The sequence below is a fragment of the Budorcas taxicolor genome, chromosome 20 (assembly GCF_023091745.1).
Source record: "Budorcas taxicolor isolate Tak-1 chromosome 20, Takin1.1, whole genome shotgun sequence".
NCBI classification, from domain to species: Eukaryota; Metazoa; Chordata; class Mammalia; order Artiodactyla; family Bovidae; genus Budorcas; species Budorcas taxicolor.
The window spans coordinates 7,648,042-7,672,438 of NC_068929.1; the positions used below are offsets into that span (position 1 = coordinate 7,648,042).

Here is a 24,397-nt window from a genome sequence, read left to right on the forward strand (position 1 = left end):
GCCAAATCAACTTGGCGAACACCTGCTGAGAGGGCCGTTATCCATGTCCTGAAAATTCTCCTATAATCTCAGAGTGGGTAAGATCTTAGGAATAAAACCAAGAAGCCATAAAATACAAGACTGATAGACAAAATGTTTACATGGTAAATTACACAAAAACAAATGGTAACAGATGACAGAAAACAACAGATCCTATATTAAGGGCATTATATCCTTAATATAGAAAAAATATTCACAAATTAATAGGATAAAGACCAAAATGGATTAGGAAAATGAGCAAACAGATAATTCATAGGAGGAAAAAACAACAACAAATAGCCTTAAAATATACAGTACAATGCTAAGTTTCATTCAAAGAAAAAACACAAATTAAAATCACATGACACAGGTTTCCACCTAGACTGTCAAAGATCAAAAAGTTGGTCGGGGTATAGGCAAATAAGAGTAGACAGAGTCTACAGCACTAAACTGGTAAAGATCCGTTTGGAGGGCAATTCAGCATCTGCTCTCTACATGTACACAATGATCGAGCAACACTCCCTCTTCAGCGGTGTATTCCACGGCTGTACACAGACAAAGGTGTAACTACAGAGAAGGGCACTTCACAGGAGCACAGCTTACAGCACCGGAAGTCCAGAAAGACCTGGGGCGCTCCTGACAATGGGCCGCCACTGCCGCTCTGAGAGGAATGCAGCAGATCCAGCTCTAGCTACAGGGAACAATCTCTAAGATGCACCAAAGTCAAACGCCTGGAGCAGCGGACGCTATTCATGAAGAAGACAAGGCAGGACGGGTGACTGTGCTCACGCACACCAGAGCAGCGGCTCTCACACTTGGAGCAGCAGTAGCAGCATCACCTGGGAACTCTTGGAAAGGCCAATTTTTGTACCCCCCACCGACTCAGACCTACTAACTTGGAACCTCTGGGAGAGGAGTCCCGCAAACTGTATGTCTTTTAAAATCTGTGTTTTTAATAAGCCTTCCAGGTAATTCTGATGTATGCTGAAGTGTCAGAACCACGGTGCTAGAATATCTCTTAAAGATATCCAGAAAACTGGGAACAGCTGTCACCTCTGGAGAGAAGAAATGCAAGATGAAGAGCAGGAGTCAAAGAGAGACTTTTTTATGTTCGGATTTTTCCCCATGTGTACGTATTGCCTATTTTAAATAAGAATTCAACAATCAAAACCTGCCACTTCGATCCAAAATGGAAAATCCTTCTGAAAAACTGAATGATGGGTTTCGGTTTACAGCATGATTCTTCAAAGCAAAAACAAGCTGCTGAGACCAAGGTTTCAATGCAGCACATAAAGCAGATCTATAAATGACCGTGTATGGTTTGATGCAGCAGAGTCTAGGTTCGGTGATAATGAACTTGTTATTTACTGACCTGGAAGGTTTTTAAAATGTTTTTAGAAGTTTTATCAGAAAGAAGCAGATTACCCTTACTGTGCACAGTAATAATAGTTAAACACCCAGAATAACGGCAAAGACAAAGAGAAAAATTGAACTTTTTTTTTTTAAAAAGCACAAGAACCCTACATACTAAAATTGTACACATCAAGTATTGGTCCAATCTTATATCAATCTATTTACAATTAAACAGCACCATGGTTTTCTCACCTAGGTTAGTTAAACATGCCCAGAAAATTGTTATTCAAAGTATATGTTCCTTTAAAATAAAATAAACTCTTAACAGAGCTCAAATCCTCAACAAACAAAAAACCTTTTACCAACCATAGATAATTATATCACCAAATTTACTTAAGAAAAATAGGTTTGAACATTTTCTTCCTCCAGTTGACAAACTTTGAGAGATGCTGCTGTTTAATGTGGCACACAAATTAAGAAACATTTGGATGACAGGGGCATTATACTAAAACACCCTCACATACCTCCACCTCCACATATAAAAATATTCCTTTGGAATTAATGCTGCTGTCCCCTCTTGAATTTAGATTCAATTATCAGCAAAGCTAAATTAAATGTAGCCACAATCTTTAAAATGATTGCATAAAAAAAGAGAAACAGTTAAAGCTCTTAGAAACACGCTACATTACAATTATAGATATTGTATCTAATCAGGCTACAGGAAATTTAATAACATTTTAAACATAACATTTAAACTAAATAGCAGTTTCAGTCTGCTATTGAAATTAATAATGGTGCTTCACATCCAAAATGAGTGTGGAGGTCTGATTATTTCCCATTTGAGAACCACGTAAGTGCCTTCTTGCCTCTGCTTCTCCATCTCATGGATTCCCAGGGGTTCAGAGATATTGTATGTGCTAGCCCTCTTCTCACCTATGGAACCAACTTTGAAAAGGCTCCAAATTAAATACAATCCTTGGCAGCTTTATTCCAGTCATTGTACAGAAGAATCAGGTTATGCCATGGAATTTTTCAGTCTTATAATCTGCAGATGCTTCTTAATTTGCCTCTTTGCTATGAAAGATGAGAGAGGAAAATTCTCATCCACCACAACTACAGGTAACAGTGAGCTATGGTAAGCACTGAAGTATAAAGCCACGTATCACCATCAGGTCTCACTGCCAATGTTTAAGTGATGTCAGGAAATTTTTCACTAGTAAATTATGACTTGAAATTTTTTTTCTGAAAGATTGAAGACAGGCACAATTCTCCTAGGCACAGACAGAACAGGTTTTCCTTACACCCTTCCTGCAAACCGGGGGAGAGAAGATAATTACTTTATTGATTCTGTGCATTCCCTGGCCTAGTATGCATGCATTTTGGGCACAGTTAGCTCTGAGTGTTCTATGCAGAGTAGGCAGATCAATGAAGGTATTATCTAGTAGTGACCTTCTAAGCCTGGGTATGAAAACAGCGTCATTATACAGACATTTCAAAATACTTATGCAGCAAGAGGACAATAGACTTTTCAACTAAGTATCAGTTGAAAATCAGAGATCTGAATGCACTGACTAAATTATTGCCTAGTGTTCCAGAGAGATGCCTGCCACCAACGCGTTAGAAAGGCACCAAAATTTAGTGTGAACGTAAATAAGGAGCTCAACCTGTGAGAACGGGAGCAGCAATACTGAAGCACAGCTTGCCAGTCTCTATGCCTTTACGGCTAAGTATTACTTGAGCAAAGAACTAACCAGAAAAGTTATCGAACCTCAAGTACTGCTCTGTTAGTGTCCATTTCAAAAAGCTCAAGTTTTATAACTTTATTGATAATTTCTGGAAGTTATATTTAAGAACTCTGTATTCATAGGTGCTTGGTGCTGTTCTTCATGGGTGCAATCTTCTAGTTACAGTCCAAATCATTTAAATACAGACATTACATAGTTGTTGGGTATTTTAAAATAAAAGGTTATCTATTTCTTAACTGCCTCTTGAATTAGAAATTGTAATTACATGAGTCTCAAAGGCTGGCTCTTTGTGTTTTATTAGTTACTTTTGTTGGTCTCCATCACAGATGGAATTTTTCACTGGTAATTCCTCAGAACTAAATCCATTCATATGGAATTCAGAGCAGTGAAAATAGATTTCACGCCATAGAGTAGGAAATGATAACAATAAAAAGCGGCATGAAGGCTTTGGGGACAGCCAACAGGACTAGGTCAGTTCTCAACTGGTGTTGGGTTCTGCAGAGGTTGGCTCATTATAACCTGTACGACATAGTCCTTTGGGATCTTCAGCTCTTCCAATTTCATTTTGTCGGTGAGAGGTCTGCCAGAAAAGAACCACCGCTGACTGGCTGGTTCCACTCCTTCCGCAGCATGCAGCCGTCTCTTCATGTGGTACACTGTGTCTGTGCTGCGGACCACAAGTTTGAGGTCTTTGCCAGTGGAGAGGCGCAAACGGAGCTGAGATTCATACCCAGAGTTGGGCGGTGGCTCAGGAATATCCAGAGTCTCTGTGCCGCTCTTCTCCTCTATCATGTTGATTGGTGGTGCCAAGCAATAGACTGGGAGCTGGTATCTGTTCCCCAGTTCATCATAGCACTCTGTAAGTGCACCTTCAGAAAGAGAAGAGATGACAAAGGCTTTAACCGAAATGAATGCATTTTTCTTTACACTGTGCAAATACTCAAATGTCTCCCTGGCTTGCCACTTAAAAGGGGAAAAAATGTGAAATAAGACCAATCTCTGTCAGCGGTCTACGACCATTATCATAGATGGCCCATGACCAATTATCTGCAAAAGTGCAAGTGTTAGTTGCTGAGTAGTGTCCAACTCTTTGCAACCCCATGGACTGTAGCCTGCCAGGCTCCTCTGTCCATGGAATTGCCCAGGCAACAACAGTGGAGTGGGTAGCCATGTCCTTCTCCAGGGGATCTTCCTGACCCAGGGATCAGACCTGGGTCTCCTGCGTTGCAGGCAAATTCTTTACTGTCTGAGCCACCAGGGAAGCCCCAATTATCTGAGTGTTTATCAAATGAACCAGGACCCTAGCTCCTTACCCTCACACTTCTAAGTCATTTCATACCTGACTTACACTTTCATTAGAAAAGGAAAAAAAGCATACAAAATTCCAATTTATTAATATATCAATGCTCAGACCAAATTAAGGGGAAATTCAAACTGCAGTGGGATATCTTTTTAGGAAATGAATCAGCTAACCTTAAAAAAACAAACAAACAAAAAAACCAGATCTCTAAGCCCAATTCGCCACAATAGCATCCCAGAGTGGTTCTATTAATGCCTAGACTTCCTTTGCCAGAAGACCTCAGTCCAAAGAAATCACAAACTAGAGATGACAAGCTTACCAGCTGCCACTGGCTCATGGCTTATATGTGAATCTCATTAGCACAATTACCACAGAAGTGGCTGAGGTGTTTTATTTACCCTAATTGTTAGTCAGTCTGTTACACAGAGAAGCTACGGGTTACAAAGGAAGAATAAAAGAAGTATGAAGTTTATAACCCACTGCTCAGGGGAGGGGATAAAAAGTGTTTGCGGTTTAAAAGAAGATATTCATGGTTAATTTCTTTATAAACTGCATTGTAATTACCAGAGCTTCCCTTGGGGAACCTGAGGGCATACTGAATGAATGCTTTATTGTAAGGTATTCATAATGTGTCCTTTGTTCAATATAGATAAAAACCAAAAACATCTATATTCGAAACACTCATACACAGGCTAATGAACATGGGAAGTGGGACACTGAGAAATGGTTATCAATGAACAGGTGAGTTAATAAACTGATCTCTGTGGTCACTATCAACAGGCTGAAAATACAAAGAATTCCACATGAGACTGGGAACAGTCACCAGCGCACCAAGGGCTGACCTGGGCCTGCCTTCTAAGCTGCGTTACGATGGGCTGGGGTGAGACCTCAGTCACCAAGCGCTCATCCCCGTGAATCTCCCCTTCCTCTGCGTTTAATGTCCAGCCTCTGTGTTGTTCACTAGTTAATCTGAACACTGCTATGACACTGCAGAGATGGACGTGTTTCAAGCCCAGCTGTGATCACCAGCAGTTTCCTAAACTAGCAGCCATCACACTGTAGTATGTTATTTATAAAATCAGCTGTGCAAACTTCGCTGTGTACATACTTGATACAGTCTTGTTCTAAGGCAAAGAAGCCTACCAGTGTCTTTCAGGTGGCCTGATCATTAGGAAAACTAGCAAAGAGAAGGTGGAGAGTTCATTACAGACTCATCATCTCTCTCAGGAAAATACCTTCAGACACACATCCCACTGATACCAGCCGGATAGGTACAAGAGCATATAAATATTTACATGCATGCATGCTAAGATCCTTCAGTTGTGTCTGACTCTGTGCAACTCCATGGACCGTAGCCCGCCAGGCTCCTCTGTCCGTGGGATTCCCCAGGCAAGAAAACTGGAGTGGGTAGCAATGCCCTCCTCCAAGGGATCTTCCTGACCCGGGGATCAAACCAGAGTCTCCTGCGTCTCCTGCATTGCAGGCGGATTCTTTACCACTGAGCCACCGGGGAAGCCCACATATTTACATAACTGTTCTATTTAAAGAAAGTTCTCTTAGAGAGGCACCATTCTACACCTTGGTTTTGGTTGCTTCTTTTTGACCATGCAGTATGACACGCAGGATCTTAGTTCCCTGACCAGGATCAAGTCTGTGCGCCCCCTGCAGTGGAAGCAGGACGTCTTAAACGCCAGGGAAGTCCCAGGAGACCAAGCTAAATCTCTCCTTTTGGAATCAGGTGACCATGACGATATTCCCAGCCTTGTTATTAATTAGGTGTACAACCTCAAGCAACATTCTTTAACCTCAAATACTTTTCTCAATTAGCTAAATGAGGCAGGATGAAAATGACCTCTAAATTGGTTTCCAGGTTTATACACACTGCTTCATATTCATGCACCACAAGAGACAGAGAAGAGGATAGCAAACCAAAGCTGTCAAACTGTAGGCAGAATCATGTTTTGACCAAAAGGCAGCCTGCATTTTTAGCCTCCCGAGAAACGAGGGCGAGGGGCGCTGTGGCAGCGTCTTGCACAGGGCTGGGCAGCAGTGCAAGCCAACCTTACGACAGATGTACAGTCGACCAGGCACTGTGGGCCTCCTAGACCTGAACACTCACTTCTTCATCACAGTGGAAAGCTGAGTCTTTTCCCCTTCAGGCCAGTAAGTCAAGGGTTCAGTTTTCAGATTCAAATGGCTAAGAATAAAAACTCCATGAAGAGGTACAGCTGGATGGCATATCTTTTTATTCCAGCTCAGGAAGCCTCACATCTATAATGCTGGAAATAAACTATCCAGATTCTACTGCTAAGAAGCTCCTATATTCCGATATTTTGGGGAAAGGTAACATAAAGGACAGAAATGGTATGGACCTAACAGAAGCAGAAGATATTAAGAAGAGGTGGCAAGAACACACAGAAGAACTGTACAAAAAAGATCTTCACAACCCAGATAATCACAATGGTGTGATCACTCACATAGAGCCAGACATCCTGGAATGTGAAGTCAAGTGGGCCTTAGAAAGCATCACTACAAACAAAGCTAGTGGAGGTGATGGAATTCCAGTGGAGCTCTTTCAAATCCTGAACGATGATGCTGTGAAAGTGCTGCACTCAATATGCCAGCAAATTTGGAAAACTCAGCAGTGGCCACAGGACTGGAAAAGGTCAGTTTTCATTCCAATCCCAAAGAAAGGCAATGCCAAAGAATGCTCAAACTACCGCACAATTGCACTCATCTCACATACTAGTAAAGTAATGCTCAAAATTCTCCAAGCCAGGCTTCAGCAATACGTGAACCGTGAACTTCCTGATGTTCAAGTAGGTTTTAGAAAAAGCAGTGGAACCAGAGATCAAATTGCCAACATCCACTGGATCATGGAAAAAGCAAGAGAGTTCCAGAAAAACATCTATTTCTGCTTTATTGACTATGCCAAAGCCTTTGACTGTGTGGATCACAAGAAACTGTGGAAAATTCTGAAAGAGATGAGAATACCAGACCACCTGACCTGCCTCTTGAGAAACCTATATGCAGGTCAAGAAGCAACAGTTAGAACTGGACATGGAACAACAGACTGGTTCCAAATAGGAAAAGGAGTATGTCAAGGCTGTATATTGTCACCCTGCTAATTTAACTTATATGCAGAGTACATCATGAGAAAAACTGGGCTGGATGAAGCACAAGCTGGAATCAAGATTGCCGGGAGAAATATCAAGAACCTCAGATATGCAGATGACACCACCCTTATGGCAGAAAGTGAAGAGGAACTAAAAAGCCTCTTGATGAAAGTGAAAGAGGAGAGTGAAAAGGTTGGCTTAAAGCTCAACATTCAGAAAATGAAGATCATGGCATCTGGTCCCATCACTTCATGGGAAATAGATGGGGAAACAGTGGAAACAGCGTCAGACTTATTTTGGGGGGCTCCAAAATCACTGCAGATGGTGACTGCAGCCATGAAATTAAAAGATGCTAACTCCTTGGACGGAAAGTTATTACCAACCTAGATAGCAGATTGAAAAGCAGAGACATTACTTTGTCAACAGAGGTCTGTCTAGTCAAGGCTATGGTTTTTCCAGTGGTCATGTATGGATGTGAGAGTTGGACTATGAAGAAAGCTGAGCACCAAAGAATTGATGCTTTTGAACTGTGGTGTTGGAGAAGACTCTTGAGAGTCCCTTGGACTACAAGGAGATCCAACCAGTCCATTCTGAAGGAGATCAGCCCTGGGATTTCTTTGGAAGGAATGATGCTAAAGCTGAAACTCCAGTACTTTGGCTACCTCATCCTAAGAGTTGACCCACTGGAAAAGACTCTGATGCTGGGAGGGATTGGGGGCAGGAGAAGAAGGGGACGACAGAGGATGAGATGGCTGGATGGCATCACCGACTCGACGGATGTGAGTTTGAGTGAACTCTGGGAGTTGGTGATGGACAGGGAGGCCTGGAGTTGCAAAGATCGGACAGAACTGAGCGACTGAACTGAACTGAACTGAACTGACTGAACTTCAATTTATCTAACATGAAATTTTCTGGTTTACTCTGTTCTTCACTTCTGCCAGTCAAATTATATTGGAAACTGAATTATAAATATGTTCCAGTTTTAAACTAAAAAATAAATATGTAAAAAATTCAGGCCATGAAGTCAAATATTATTTACTTATATTTTTAGACTAGTTTTATGGATTACCCTCTACCCACATTAAATATCTGAGTCCATAAAGTATCAAAAAATTAATCAATATAGACCAGAGCTGAATACTACCCCAGAATTACCTATACAGAGCAGAATGACTCCTCTGTAGGCTCAAACTCTTTTGAACAACACATTCCCAAATCCCCCACCATTTTATGGCCCTGTATCTTTTTATTAAAAACAAAACTAACGGTATTCTCTATCACTTACTGAACGCCTAGAAGCGTTAGGGTATGTCACTGGTGCTGAGTACAGAAGGTTACGAGAAAGCCACGACTGTCCTCAATCCCCAGGAGCTTATCATCAAGGAAAGCAGACATAGCATAACCAGCAAGGATTTAAACACACATTGATGCACTGAAAACCAGGCACAGGAGCCAAGGCATCACACCGCAGTAATGGGGCCAGAGCTGGGAGAGCCAAGAGAGAAAAAACTCTATAAAAATAACGAGTTCTAGCATGGCACAGGGAGCTTCCCTGGTGGCTCGGGCAGTAAAGAATCTGCCTACAACCCAGGAGACCTGGGTTCAGTCCTTGGGTTGGGAAGATCTCCTGGAGAAGGGAACGGCTACCCACTCCAGTATTCCTGCCTGGAGAATCCCATGGACAGAGGGGCTACATACAGTCCATGGGGTCACAAAGAGTCGGACATGACGGCACAACTAACACTTTACTTCACTACAGGCATGACACAATACACATGAAGGGCATCCCAAGAAATATGAATTATATGGAAATAAGAATTAATGTAAGTATGGAATAAAAAGTGGCTTTGCTGAGGTGAAATACAGAATCAACTGTGTGAAATTACTGAACAGCCAACAGTGAAAATCTAATAGGAGGGTTAGGGAGTTTAGACTTAATACTATAGAAAATTTCTAAAGGTGGCTAATACTAGTCCATGAGTTACTCCTACAAACACTGAGTGCCTACTATATGCCAAGCAATATCATGCCAGTGAACAAGACAAAGCCTAAAGATTCTTTTAGTATTTGCATGAAACGAGAGTGACTGACTGGAATGCTAAAATGATTGCCTCACAATGGAAAGAAATGTATCTGAAAGAACTGGTGGTAACTGGCAGGACCTAATGATAGACTGTGTGTGTGCTTAGTTGCTCAGTCGTGTCCGACTGTATAGCCTGCCAGGCTCCTCTGTCCCTGGAGATTCTTCAGGCAAGAATCCTGGAGGGGGCTGCCATGCTCTCCTCCAGGGGATCTTCCCAACCCAGAGATCGAACCCAGGTCTCCCACACTGCAGGCGGATTCTTTACCATCTGAGCCACCAGGAAAGCCCAATGATAGTTTAGGAGAGGCAAGTCACCTAACTAGGAAATGAGAGTGATAAAGAATTCAGGGTTACAAGACTCTTTGCTTAGTCTTAACTGCTGCAGGTACGGGGAGATACTTCAATCGAGTTATCTGAAGGTAACTGAAGCAGCATACTGGGAAAAAGGTAAAAGCCGTGTGTACAGTAATAATCTTGAATGTACAAGCTTAAACATAAAAGCAAACACTTAGAAAGGGGCTTACTAGCTCTGTCTGGGCACTTTATATACAATGACGTTTACTCCTCACAATGACCCTGTAAAGTGAATTTATCATACTCATTTTACAAATGGGAACACTGAAAAAGAGAGAGGTAAGCTTGTCCTGGGTCAGAGAGTAACAGAGTAAAATAATCTGATTCCTGAAGAAGTAAATGCATGACACACGGACAAGGCTTCAGGGCTTGTAACAGCTCTACTGGACTCTCAGGTCAATGATACGGCTAGTGGGAGGAAGAAATGCTCTTGGAAAAAGGCAGAGGACAAACACAAGAGGGATGAAAAGCCAAACGCGAGCCACAAGGCGCAATGCAGCCCAGAATGCATTTGCCAGTGCTGTTAGTGGCCGAGCAGAGGAGGACACAGAAGAGGAGGCGGAAGGAAGTGGTGACCAAGACGTTTCAGTGCTCTGAAGCCACCACGTGTAGTGACAAAATGGACATATTGCTGTCAATGTTTCATCTGCAATATTTGAGAGGAGAGTGTGAAAAACAGAGTATGGTTAGAAGATGGATAGTTTCCCTTAAAGAAACCCTGTGTATAAACACAAAAGGGAAGGGACCACTCTAAAAGCTGCTAACATAAGGATTTTTTTTAACCTTTCCAAAAATCACTCCTAGCTATATTTGCGTTTGCAATTTACAAAAGGTTTTTAATTATCACCCACTGACCACTGATGGTGCAGTTCATCTAACAGTCCTCCACGAGTTCTAAAGATGTTCTAGCCAGGGTTGCTTAGATTGCTCGCCAAATGTTCTTTGTGGAAGTACACCTGTCTTTTACTCCTCCTTCTCCTCACAACACCATTATAGGCCTCAACCGAGTCCTAGCAGAGAGACAGATGGCCACAGGGATAACTGCCGCCAGGCCGCTGCTTCCCCGGGTTAGGAAGCCCCGAAAGCTCCCCAGGGCAGGAAGAAAGCTGCCAAGACTACCTTCTGTCCTGATCTCATGCATAATTGTTTGAAGTTGTTTTTACTTATCTTCTATCTAGATGACTGGCTCAGATGTTAAATTTTCCTTGTTTTCTATGGCTGCTTTTAATTTGGCTGCAAAATATTTCACAAGAAAATTATAAAGACAAGACTAAATTAAATACCAAATAATAAAAATAGCTTTATTAAATGTCATAACAGCTAACACTTTACTCTTTCTCAAGCAGTCTTTCAGATTAAAAAAAAGACATCTTTTTAAGCATTCAAAGGCCTCACTGGTTTTCCCTCTATGTTTAAGACCAGCTAGCTCTTCAAACTTTTACTATGTGAGACTTGCAGTGTTACATGATCAAATCTGAAAATCAAAGTTGAAAATCAATTTTTATGGAAGGAAACTTTTGAGGATATTAAAATGTTATTTTGATTGCAGTCATGGGTGTTTACATGTCAAACAAAGTTGATCAAACTGTATACTTCAAATATGTGTTATTTAGTGTTCTTCAATATACCTTAATATTGTTGAAAACATTTATTGATAATATTGAAAACATACTAGCAATCTGATAGAGGAAATCTCCCTCCGAAAATTAATCAGGAAAGCTGTGTGCTAGAAATGCAAGGCTTGCATCACACTTGGGGGTTCTTCCAAGGATGAAAAAGGATGTCTTTATTTTTGGCTTCACTGTTCAAAGTGACCAAGAAAGCATGAACTCTTCAGAAACCATGACTTCCTAAAGCAACAGAAGACCTACACGTAAGTAACTTGGACACAGCTAAAAAGGAAAAGAACCCTGAAGCAACAAAGAACGGGAAGGAAAGGAATCCTGGGTTAGGCCTGTGACTCAGGCGGCCCACTGTCCAGTCTGTCAGAGGAACAGAAGATTGGAAAAGCAGCAAATCTGACAGAATGGACAGTGGCTCTGGAGCGGTCACACCAAAATTTTAGTTTGGCTTCTAATCTTGGACATGGTCAGTTTCCTCAAGGACTACAGTATCTACCTCACAAAGTTAAGGATTAAATAATAAAACACAGGCAAAACTGACTACTACATATAATGAACTCATAGAAACATTCAATAATGTCAGCTCCCTTCTCAAGGAAGTTTTAAATCTCAGAACTAGACTTATGGGGGGGAGCTCACCAATAGCAGTATCACAAAGGATCAAACAATTTCATCATGTTTGAGTCCACTGCTTTAGGCTTCACGAGGTCCTCTGTAAACACCACAATGTCAAAAGGGCCATCAAAATTACCCTTCATCCAGATATTATGAGCAGTCTTTCAAAACTAAGAAATTACAGGCTCCCTCATGCAAACTCTTTACTGGGAATTAAATTAAGCTTATGTCTGGTAATCAAGCTTATGTCTGGTAATCAGGCTTTAGGAGAAGCAGGTTCTGGTATCTTATCCCACCAAATTAGCTACTAAGACCGGGATTCAGAAGCACAAAGACGATCATCTCTTCTAGCAAGCATAGGTGAAAAGTGACTTAGTCTGGATGCATTACCAAAGTCGCATGAAGGTTCGATCATGACTAAGAGCTTGTGTAGCATCTGGCCACATTTCAAAGAAGACACTGATCTTTTAAATCCAGCTCCTTAAAAGGACAGAGGAATAGATCAGCAGCACTTGTATCTTTACAGAAGCAGTAGTTGAGGTGGTGTATGTCTTGGGACCACATCAGAAATCCTTCTTTCCCTCCATTCTCACCACCCAGAATGGAAGAAAGGAAGTCTTCTTCAGAGACAAGCCTACTGAGTCAGGGACAAACTCCCACCTCAGCTATTTTAGGGACTTTGTTGCTTTATTTGAAGAAAAAGGGTGACAGCAGCTGAGGAGCAGATAAAGCTATATTGTGTTATTCCAAATCATTTTTGTCTTTCTGAAGATAGAGAGAGGAAAAGGATACAATGTTTATGATAAATCAGCCATCAGATCCTTTATTAAGACCCTGTTTCATTTCCAGATACAAGTCTGGTAAAAATTCCCTGTCTCTCCTGTATGTACAGGAGGTTCATGCTTCTGTTCTTAAAATTTTACCTTCATGAATTAAGTTTATTAAATGACAAATTCTTGTAGGGACCTTTAAAGGACTCAGAATTCATGACTTGCTTCTTAATGGGCCTCTAACACCCTAATGCATTTCCTGCCTGTCCATGTCTTAGAGAATCCACTTGTTTCTCTTTACTATTAATAGAACTATATCATTTTAAAGTACTCTGTATAGTGTGGGAGGGACTTAAAATGGTAGATATGGAATTAACACTGGAGATTACTTGTGCAGTAACTTCACAGAAAACACAGATGAAATGACTTGACCTTGTAATTTAACTGCTTTAGTTAGTTAGATTTAGGACTTGAGTTTAAAACCCAACTTCATGACTTCTGCCTCGGAAAAATGACATAACTTCCCTGTGCTTCAGCTTTCTCATGTTTAAAACAGGTACTGCTGCAGATGGTTATCACAGGATGAAAATTAAATAGTATCAACTCAAAACACGAATTGGTAGTATTTTATTATTTCTGATTCTCAGTCCACGATTTTTTATCATGTTGGTTCCCTAAATACAGAAATGCTCCATTAATGATACTTATAAGCTCCTTGGTTTTTAAAACTTAAACTGCATTATATGTAATTTAATTTATTCAAATTTGATATATTTTGCAGTAAGAATGACCAGGAAAAAGGAAAAAAAACTGGACAACTCCTTTCCACCTGTATTTTGAAGGTGATTAAAAAAGAGGTATGTTTTAAAGAATACCATTTTCTACTTCTCATATCCTGAAGCATGAAAAAGGACAAAAGAAGCTGGCCTTCAAAAGTTCATCTGAAGAACTGGTCATGTTTAGCAATGAGAATAATAAAGCTGGGGTTAAGTCTTTGAGTATGAGAAAAGTGTTTGGGGAGTGGTGAACAGCTCTTCCTCCTACACAAGGATGGTTAAGAGGGGAGTTTTTACATGTGAATTGCAGGGAGTTGGAAAGCATACTAACTGTAGATGCCAAAGAAAAAAAAAACTTTTCTAGAAGTCAGGGAACCTTCCATGGAAGGCAGGGAAAGGAAGCAAGCAATTTTAAAAATCCTTGTAAATCTTCTAAATAGTAATTTAAGAAAGAGCATTAAATCCTCCTCTTTACAACATAAACATATATTGTTTCTGAACAAGCTTTCACTGAAAATATCTGAATAACCACTATGAACCAGACTCTGTGAAAAATGAAAATAAAAACCACCACCCTTTTTTTCACCCTGTTTGTGCTAATTTGGGCAAGACACTTAATCTATAATCTGGTTTCACAGGCAAAATACTGTTTGGGGGACTTTTAGGTACTGATAAAACAGTACTTAACTAGAAAAAGAAAATAAGCTCTAAGAAATTTAAGACCATGAGTGAAAAAATGCTGTGTAAATAACGAAAAATAAAGCTCTTTTAGAATGGGGAGGCTGTGGAAAAGAAGCACCAGACATTAGAATCATCCAGGGAGCTTTTTCCACAATAGCACACTATTACACATGTTCATACCATCCTCTACCTGAGTCATAATTTCCACAGTGAAAACATACCTTCATATATAAAATCCCCAGGTAGTTTTAGGACACCAACTTCCCTCTTCACAGTCGCTACTGCCTTTTGAGAAAAACAAACTAAAGACTTCTCACTGACAATAACAGAGGAAGATAATTTAAAAGCATAGACTTATTTTATGTTTGCACAAGGCAGGAATACAATGAATATGACCTGCTGACTGGAATTAAGATAAAACACATGTAGTTATGAAGGGAACCACTGTACTAAAAAGAAACGAAAGGGGAAATACAGGAAAAAGGTTTTTTGTTGTTTCCTTGAAACACACAAACAAAGGGCATGGAAACATACAACGTTCATGCACACAGCACTGCCACTGAACCCAACAAGCCCAAAAGAGCACAGTCCTTGCTGACTCACAAACACGCTCCACATGGCTTTCAGGCTTTGAGGAACTTTTCATAATGCTTACACTGGGAAGATAATGTGAGTAAGGCTGAGATAACAAAAAGATTACGGGAAGAGAAGAGAGGATGAGACGAAAACAGAAAATGAGATGACTGAGAAAGGAGCATATGTCCCAGGATCTCTTCAGGCTGCCAGTCTATGGTCAGTTCAGTGACCGTGTGAGTAACGCTGACGGCTGCAGACAAAGGGGATGGGCACGAGTCAGGTGTGAGGGGATGCTAAACTAGGAATGTCCTCACTGCGTGGTGTCTAAGTAATAAAGCTATTGCTGCTGTTGCTACTGAATCAACGTTAACCTCAAAATTCCATTAGGCATATGCCCAAGAGAAGGGTATTCTAAAAAACCAAAGGAAGATGTCACCAGTAAATATTACATCCAGAAAAGGATTGAAATCTATAATTTAAGATTTTGGTACAAGGAATTTACTTGTTAATGTGAGTTCAAGAAATACAATCATCCACACTACTATTTATTAAGTATGTTTTGGACCAGGTAAGCAACTTACATGTGTTATCATCACATTTAATCAATACAACCACCTTACAAGGCAGGCACTTACAATTCATATTTTATAGATGAGAGGACTGAAGCTTACAGAAGTGATTTGCCCAAAGGCACATAGCTATACAGTAAAGATAAGAAATAAGGCTAGGTCTCACACCAAAGCCTGAGCTACACAAGAGCTAAAGCCGATGCAGTATTTTAAACTCAAAATATGAAGTACTGAATACTTTAAGATTTTAGGGTTTAACACAAAAAAACATGTCAAAGATAAAATTTCAATTACATAATTACATCTAAAAGATGGAAGGGATCTCACCATACCACTGAGGAGGTCTAGGTAAAAACATGTAACTAAGGTTTTAGAAAAGGAGAGGAACCAGAGATCAAATTGCCAACATCCACTGGATCATGGAAAAAGCAAGAGAGTTCCAGAAAAACATCTATTTCTGCTTTATTGACTATGCCAAAGCCTTTGACTGTGTGGATCACAAGAAACTGTGGACAATTCTTCAAGAGATGGGAATACCAGACCACCTGACCTGCCTCTTGAGAAACCTATATGCACGGTCAGGAAGCAACAGTTAGAACTGGACATGGAACAACAGACTGGTTCCAAATAGGAAAAGGAGTACGTCAAGGCTGTATATTGTCACCCTGCTTATTTAACTTATATGCAGAGTGCATCATGAGAAACACTGGGCTGGAAGAAGCACAAGCTGCAATCAAGATTGCTGGGAGAAGTATCAATAACCTCAGATATGCAGATGACACCACCCTTATGGCAGAAAGTGAAGAGGAACTAAAGAGCCTCTTGATGAAAGTGAAAGAGCAAAGTGAAAAAGTTGGCTTAAAGCTCAACATTCAAAAAACTAAGATCATGGCATCCAGTCCATCACTTCATGGGAAATAGATGGGGAAACAGTGGAAACAGTGGCCGACTTTATTTTTCTGGGCTCCAAAATCACTGCGGGTGGTGATTGCAGCCATGAAATTAAAAGATGCTTACTTCTTAGAAGGAAAGTTATGACCAACCTAGATAGCATATTGAAAAGCAGAGACATTACTTTGCCAACAAAGGTCTATCTAGTCAAGGCTATGGTTTTTCCTGTGGTCATATATGGATGTGAGTTGGACTAAAAAGAAAGCTGAGCGCCAAAGAATTGATGCTTTTGAACTGTGGTGTTGGAGAAGACTCTTGAGAGTCCCTTAGACTGCAAGGAGATCCAACCAGTCCATCCTAAAGGAGATCAGTCCTAGGTGTTCACTGGAAGGACTGATTTTGAAGCTGAAACTCCAATACTTTGGCCACCTCATTCGAAGAGCTGACTCATTGGAAAAGACCCTGATGCTGGGAGGGATTGAGGGCAGGAAGAGAAGGGGACGACCGAGGATGAGATGGTTGGATGGCATCACTGACTCAATGGACATGGGTTTGAGTGAACTCTGGGAGTTGATGATGAACAGGGAGGCCTGGCGTGCTGCAGTTCACAGGATTGCAAAGAGTCGGACACGACTAAGCAACTGAACTGAACTGAAGTAGCGAAGCTGTAAACTGATGGTGAGTTAGAGTAGATGACAAAACATGATTTAAAAGCCCACTCAGGAAACATAATTTAAAAGTTCATTCAAGAAACATCACTGGTATGTTTCAGATATGAAGAAGGGAAATTAATCAAGGGTACCAATGATAGTAATACACAGGAAGTTATTATAGAACTTTCAAACAGAAAGCTTGAGAAAGTGTACTTGATTCTTTCATGCTAAAACAGAAAATATTCCTTAACATAGAGGGGAAGAGTAGAAGCTCATCTAATATTCTCCAATTTCCAAGAATAATTCTCCTTATTCTGTCAGTTGCTGGAGCTGCCAGGAACATCTCTCTTCAGTTCACACAGACAACAGCAGACGTGGGAGACTTGAGTTTTTAGAGATTGAGCCCATATGTGTAGGCCCCGTTTTAAATTAAACAGAGCTATGATGCCTCCATGAACTGTAAACAAGGCCACAATTTATTGAACGAAAGCAGATTTTCCTATAGGGAACTATGATAAGGACAAAGTAAGGAAGTTAAAGTTCTAAGGTTTTGGGTCCTGAGCTTCTAAATTAAAGACAATCACAGATAACCACCACCCCCAACTCCACTTGTAGGCCTTAGAAATACAAATATATTCTGCTTTAAATAGAAGATAAAGGGCTTCCCTGATAACTCGGTTGGTAAAGAATCTGCCTGCAATGCAAGAGACCACGGTTTGACTCCTGGGTTGGGAGGATCCGCTGGAGAAGGGATAGGCTACCCACTCCAGTATTTTTGGGCTTCCCTTGTGGCTCAGCTGGTAAAGAATCCGCCTGCAATGTGGGAGATCTGGGTTCAATCCTTGGTTTGGGAAGATCCCCTGCAGAAGGGAAAGGCTACCCACTCCAGTATTCAGGCCTGGAGAATTCCATGAACTATATAGTCCATGGGGCCACAAAGAGTCGGACATAACTGAGCAACTTTCGTTCACTCACTCACAAGCATTAAAAAGAGAAGGATGATAAGACTAATTATAAAGGAAAGCCCTTCCCTTCTATTATATAAAGAGAGTATCTGAAGACAAATTATAGAACTAAAAAAAGTAATGGAGCAAAATGATGTGCACTTCAGTCACGTTAGAGGGAAAGAATTCAGAGATTATCCATGAAAACAGCAACTTAAGAGTCACACTAAAATAGCATCCTGTTCTGAATTTGTCAAAAGTGGAAGGGATCCTTTTTATACCTGTGCAGAAAAAGTGATCTATACATAGTGGGTGCCAACGTTACTAGCCCAAGCCCGTGCTAATAAGCTTTCACGAATAAAAGAATACGACAGCTATGGAACATGTATTTTTTAAAAGTTTCTTAGACATATAATTAATTCAAAAAATTAATGGAGATTTGGAAAACTGGGAAGGTACTAAGTTGAACATCCTTTATTTGACAAAGAATCAAAGGACATAAAGCAGATAATTAAACAGTGGAAAGCACTGCTCCTTTCAAAATGTAGACAAATAAAGGAAGATACTGATCCATAGTTGTGTTTCTCTTCAGATTATATGAATCTTTTCCCTTTTACTAAAGATCCCGGGGAGGTGAGGGAGGGGAGAAAAAACAGGAAGACACTGAAAAAGAAACAACCAATAAAAGTATAACCCCCGCCCCCCCAAAAAAAGAAAACTACACAAAGGATTATATAGGAGCAAGAGAGACAACTTAGAAAAATATTAATTTGAAAAAGTGACGAGAAAAATTTACAGTAAACAACAGAACAAGATTATAATATAAAATTAACATCTAAATCTTATATAGCATGAAATTTGTTTCTAATCCAGGAGACTAAATATGAGCATATGCATGTCTCCAGGATATATGTGTCCCTGGAAACACTCAAAGCTTATGGTGGTTCTTAGAGCCACATTCCTAAGCAAAGGAGAGAGGTTTCTAATAATGCTCAGGGACGCAATCATAGAACTGTCCTTAACAACATGTGAGACTCACTTCCAAGTTTAGAGTTGCTCGTTATGCTGAAAGCAGGTCTTGATGAAGAAGGGTAACGACTAACGGTGAGTTCACTGACTCTCCATGGCTTCTGAGATGTAACCTGAGATTACTTCTCTAGTTAGTGTAGGCAGGAAATCAGTGAAGTAGAACCTCCAGAAGACTGGGGCAGGGGGAGCCTTGATGGAGAGCTAGATTATACGGAAGTTAGAAAACACAGGTTTAGGGACTTCCTTGGTGGTCCAGTGGCTAAGACCCCACGCTCCCAATGCAGGGGGCCCGGGTTCGATCCCTGGTCAGGGATCAAGATCCCACATGCCGCAACTAAAAGATTCTGCATGCCACAGCTAAGTGCCGCTAAATAAATAAGTAATAGATATATATAAAAAAGAAAACACAGGTTTATTGAGTGTTCTTTCTTGAGACCAACACACACACACACACACACACACACACACACCCCACCTATCTCCAGCTAAAAGAAGCAAAGAGGAATGTTCCTCTTCACTATACTGAAGAAAAAAACAGGATAACGCATAGTAGGAGAATGAACACTTTGCACTTGGTTTCTCGCCATTAGAAAGGAGCTGGTGACGCTCCGCTCTGTTCTGGAAGAGGAGCGAACCTACCATGCGGTAACGTTATGTTTGCACCATCAATGATTGCTTGTGCCAGTTCGTGATCGTTGCTTTCGAAAGCATGTGCTGCAGCCTTCAAGGCATCCCAAATCTCTTTACGGCCTTCAAAAGCTGGTGCGGTATCCCAAAATTCATCTCTCTTGCTGCGCAGCTGTCCATCTGTCATGGGGTAATCGCTTTTCCATTTAGGTTTCTCCTTTTTCAAAGGCTGGTTACGACCTAAAGCAACTGAAGAAAAATAAAAGGCTGACATCAAAACCAAAATTTATAAAAGATTTATTAATAGTTATCTGGTCATTCTTCTTTGATTCTTTCATCAAAATTATAGCTAGAAGCTGGCCTACTGGCTAATTCTTACATTCCAAAATTCCTCTAACCTATTTTAGATCTACAAGAGCAAATGGAGACGTTAGGCGGTTCTACTCAAATCTTCCAGGACAAGTTAGTACCTCTTTTTCATTTAGTCTGTCTCCTCCAAAGGAGGATTTTTAAAATTACCTAGAGAAACAGTAGTAAGTGTTCATCAGTCAGTAGTGGCAGGATTTGAAAAGAGTCAAAGGAGGGACTTGCCTGGTGGTCCAGTAGCTAAGACTCCGTGCTCCTAATGCACGGGGCCTGGGTTTGATCCTGGGCAGGGAACTAGATCCTGCATGCTCCAACTAAGTTCACACGTCGCAACTAAAGATACTGCATGTGGCAACTATAAAGACCCTGTGTGCAGCAACTAAGACTTGGTGTAGCCAAAAAACATTTAAAAGTTAAAATAAAAAAATACCAAGTTAAGGGATGCCATAACAGAGGTGAGATTCTAGGGGAAACCAAATGACAGCAGTGGCCTGAATCTCAGGATCCTATGAAGCCAGAGAGCAGGAACTGCAGAACCTCGCAGAGGGAAAGACCGCGCTGCGGCGTCCAAAGGAAGGACAGCCGAGCCACGAGATCCAGGAGGAAGCCTGGCCTAGGAAAGCTTCCTCTAGGAGCCTGTTCTGGACTTGAGCCTAGGAGCTGTGAGCACCTTTCTCTGAGACTCAAATACTGAAGCTAGTTTAGAAAGGGATGAGGGAGAGAGGTAGGTAGTGCTTTACTTTCTGGAGGGACGAGGGCTGAACCAGCGATCTTTGATACTGCGCCAAGGGAGAAAGTCCCCACTAGGAGAAGAACTACAACACCCCAGTTTCAGTTCAAGAGGAGAAGAAAACAGAGGGGAAGAGTCCAGTCCTTTTTCTGCTCTCAGGGGCAGCCTGGCTCCTTGGAGAAAAGCACTAGTGCTGCCACAGTGCCAGAGTGAGCCTGAAGCAGCTTCTCTACACCAGAAACTTACCCGGCATATGATCACGGATCGCAAACTGACATACAGACACTCTTATCTTAGACAGTGCCATAGCTGAGAAGCTGTTAAACAGATGGAGCAACAGGTGAAAAGAAAACTGAGGCTCCATGGAGTACTGGGTGAGAGTGGGTTTGATATAAATGACAGAGGGTAGGAAGCAGAGGGTGTATGTCAAAATTCAATGTTCTATATTTAATTACAGGAAGACTAATAATTTAAAAGAAATTACTCTCAAAATGATTCTAAAGAATCCCAGAAACTAACCACTCCCTCACTGGCCCAGGGCCAAATGAAATTTGGGTTATGCATAAAAGAAATAAAACGACTCTAGCCCCTAGGCAATCTCTACGTCCTATACCAGGCTATATTCCCAGATGACAGAACCATTTCTTGCTGCAAAATGTCCCTTGTTTGACACTGGGACTGAATCACGATCTCTCTTCACCCTATCTGGCAACTGTACCCCAAAGCAGCACATCAGGTCTCGCCGTCCCCTCTTCAAAGTAGCACACCATGCCAGTGCCAGCTGTTTTCCTTTAAAACATTCAGTATTTTCATTTTTAATTTTTAAATTGAAGGATAACTGCTTTCCAGAATTTTGTCGCTTTCTGTCATACACCAACAAGAATCAGCATAGGTACACCCATGTCCCCGCCTCCAGCCCCCTACCCTTCAGCCTGTCACAGAAGCCTTGTTTGACTTCCCTGAATCACACAGCAAATTCCCACTGGCTATCTGTTTTACACATGGTACTATAAACTTCTGTTAACTCTCTGCATACATCTCCCCTTCTCCCTCCTCCCCTCCCCCCATGGCTATAGGTCAGTTCTCTATGTCTGTTTCTCCTTTGCCACCCTGAAAGTAAATTCACCAGTGCCATCTCTTTAGATTCCATATATATGAAAACACTCAGTATTTTGACCCATTGTATTATTTGGCCCTCTAATTTGTCTTAGTGAGATGCAAACCAGTTGAGTTCTGAAAGAGTGTGTACAGAAGAAGGAAAACTGTCTATTAAGTGGCAGAACTGAATACAGAGCCCGCCTCCTTACTTAGTGAATGGGTACTTACTGAGCGCCCACTAAGGATAACACTGTATATGTTGTATCGGGGTTCATGTCAGATTCAACCCAAATGTGAGAGACATAATCTATACTATTGACTTTTCCCTGTATCTTCTCAATAATACAGACAGATGCACATTAAACATTATTCCCCAAAAGGTGTTCAGAATATGTCAGATAATTACATTCCACACCCGAATGATTCCACAACAAGGTAAAATTGAAGATAAATTTTATTTTCTGCTCCATTAACCTTTAGATGAGTCAGAAACAGTTTAGAGACAACACTATTAGTTTACTGAGCAGAGAGTGGAAGATAGGGCATCATAGATATCTAACTCAATGCTCAAATAAACACTGATTTGAGTAAAGTTTCACGTCTACTTGGATAGTTCCAAGGAACTGTCTAATATCATATGTATTAAATGCACCAGAGGGAAAGTCAATATAACTCTATCACTGTGAGAGAACAGCAAGGCAAAGCTAAAAACAAAAAACCTGCACAATCTCGGTACTTAAATGAAGGAAACCAAAAGGCCTAAAAGAGAGGAACTCAACAGAAAAACTATCTTGTAATAAAGGTGGGAAACAGTTTGCAAAAAGAAAGTAAAATGCCTTCCTTACAAATATAGGGCTTTATCTTACCTCCCCCTATCTGTAGAAGACATACAAATAAAGTCAAATAAAAAGGACAGACGATACATTATGCTGCTTAGCGATGATCACTATTGTAAGTGCATTTTCAAATCTATGCTGTCAACAGTTTCAAAGTAATTACTTTAGGCAAAAGTCAATCATAGAAAATAAATGCTTGTGACATATAAGTAAAGTTTGCTTTTATTTCCATCTAGGTCTCTGCTTTTCCTCTATCTCAGACGTAAGTAATAATATCTGCCTATCAAATGTCCACTTATAACACAGAAACCGACCTAGCAACTAAGTATGTTTGCACCAAGTCAACCATTTTCAATCATTAAGAAATAAGACATCAAATATATATATTCAATTAGATTACATTTTATACTTTGAACCTTTCAGATTTATCTTGTTTCCCACAACTTCAAACTCCTGATGCCAAGAGAGAGATGCTCAGTATCAGTTTCAGTATCTGGAACTAGGTACTACGCTCCAACAATACATTCAAAGACAGGAAACAACTTATTCCCCAAATCTTTGTTTCTAAACCTTTAAATTGTAGGCAACCAATGATACTAAGTTTATTTAATCCCATGGTTTAACATACAAGATGCCAAAGATTAATAAGGAAATCTAATTTTTAAAAAATCTAGGTTATTTTAGGAAACATCCTTTTTTCCCTATCATTGCACATTTACTTTCAAAACTTGGCCAAAAACTCACCCTCTTAGCAGCCTCCTGATCCACTCCTTATCTCTCCTCACAACCTTTCAACATTTCTTCCCACGATGTGACAAACAAATAGATCTAACATGTAAAAAACCCAAGAAAGATTTGCTTCTTAGAGCTAAACAGCAATATAATCGTAAATATTTTTACCCCACAACTGAATGCATTTTGCAACTCATCTGGATACTTTATTGGCAAAAAACAATGACATCCAGGGTGAAATATGTTTATAATTGTTTGCCTGCTTTTGGTTCCTCTCTGAAAACTGATTTAATATTGGGACTCTTCAAATGAAAGAAGGAGAGGCCATAAAGCACAGGTCCTGTAGATATCAAGATATGACTCCAGAAATAATAGACTTAAAGGCTGTAAACCTAAAGAATCAGTTTTCCTAGCACAACAGCCTGAGGGAAAAAACTGAATATTTAAAAAGATCACCATCAAAGGGAAAAATGTTGTTTAAAAGAATTCTGAAGACTTTAAAGCAGTATGGAATAGAACTAGGATAATGTACCTATTTTAGATTGATTAGTCTTAACACCACGATAATGAAGGAAATTTTCCCCTCACTTCAAGAATTAAGAATAGATCCTACAGAACCTTCTGTAACAGACTGTGCTAGCCTAAGAGGACAGTTGTAAAATATTTTATTCTCATTTAAATTTAGAATACTCTATATATACACATACACACACATATATATTCCCTAAAGCAACTAACTGCCAAAATAAAAACAGGGATATGGGGCTTAAAATGCCTAAAATAAGAGCGCCAACAGTCAACATCATACCCCTATCTGCTCTACTGTCTTGAGGATTTAGAGGTGCTTCAAAGAGATCTCAGATGGTATAAGCCCAGCTTACTATTAATATTTGACAGAAAACCTAACAAGGAT

At 40.4% G+C, this 24,397-nt stretch overlaps 1 protein-coding gene across 1 annotated transcript in view; it reads right to left on the reverse strand.

Moving 5' to 3' along the window:
• Positions 1-3,234: 3,234 nt before the first annotated feature.
• UBTD2 (ubiquitin domain containing 2) overlaps positions 3,235-24,397 on the reverse strand; it is a 58,638-nt gene continuing 37,475 nt past the window's right edge. Inside the window, exons 2-3 of the mRNA XM_052659258.1 lie at positions 19,735-19,971; positions 3,235-3,985 (exon numbers count right to left, since the gene is read on the reverse strand). Of these exons, the coding sequence (XP_052515218.1) occupies positions 3,588-3,985; positions 19,735-19,971 (635 nt within the window). The 3' untranslated portion in view covers positions 3,235-3,587. The remainder of the gene's footprint in view (positions 3,986-19,734; positions 19,972-24,397) is intronic.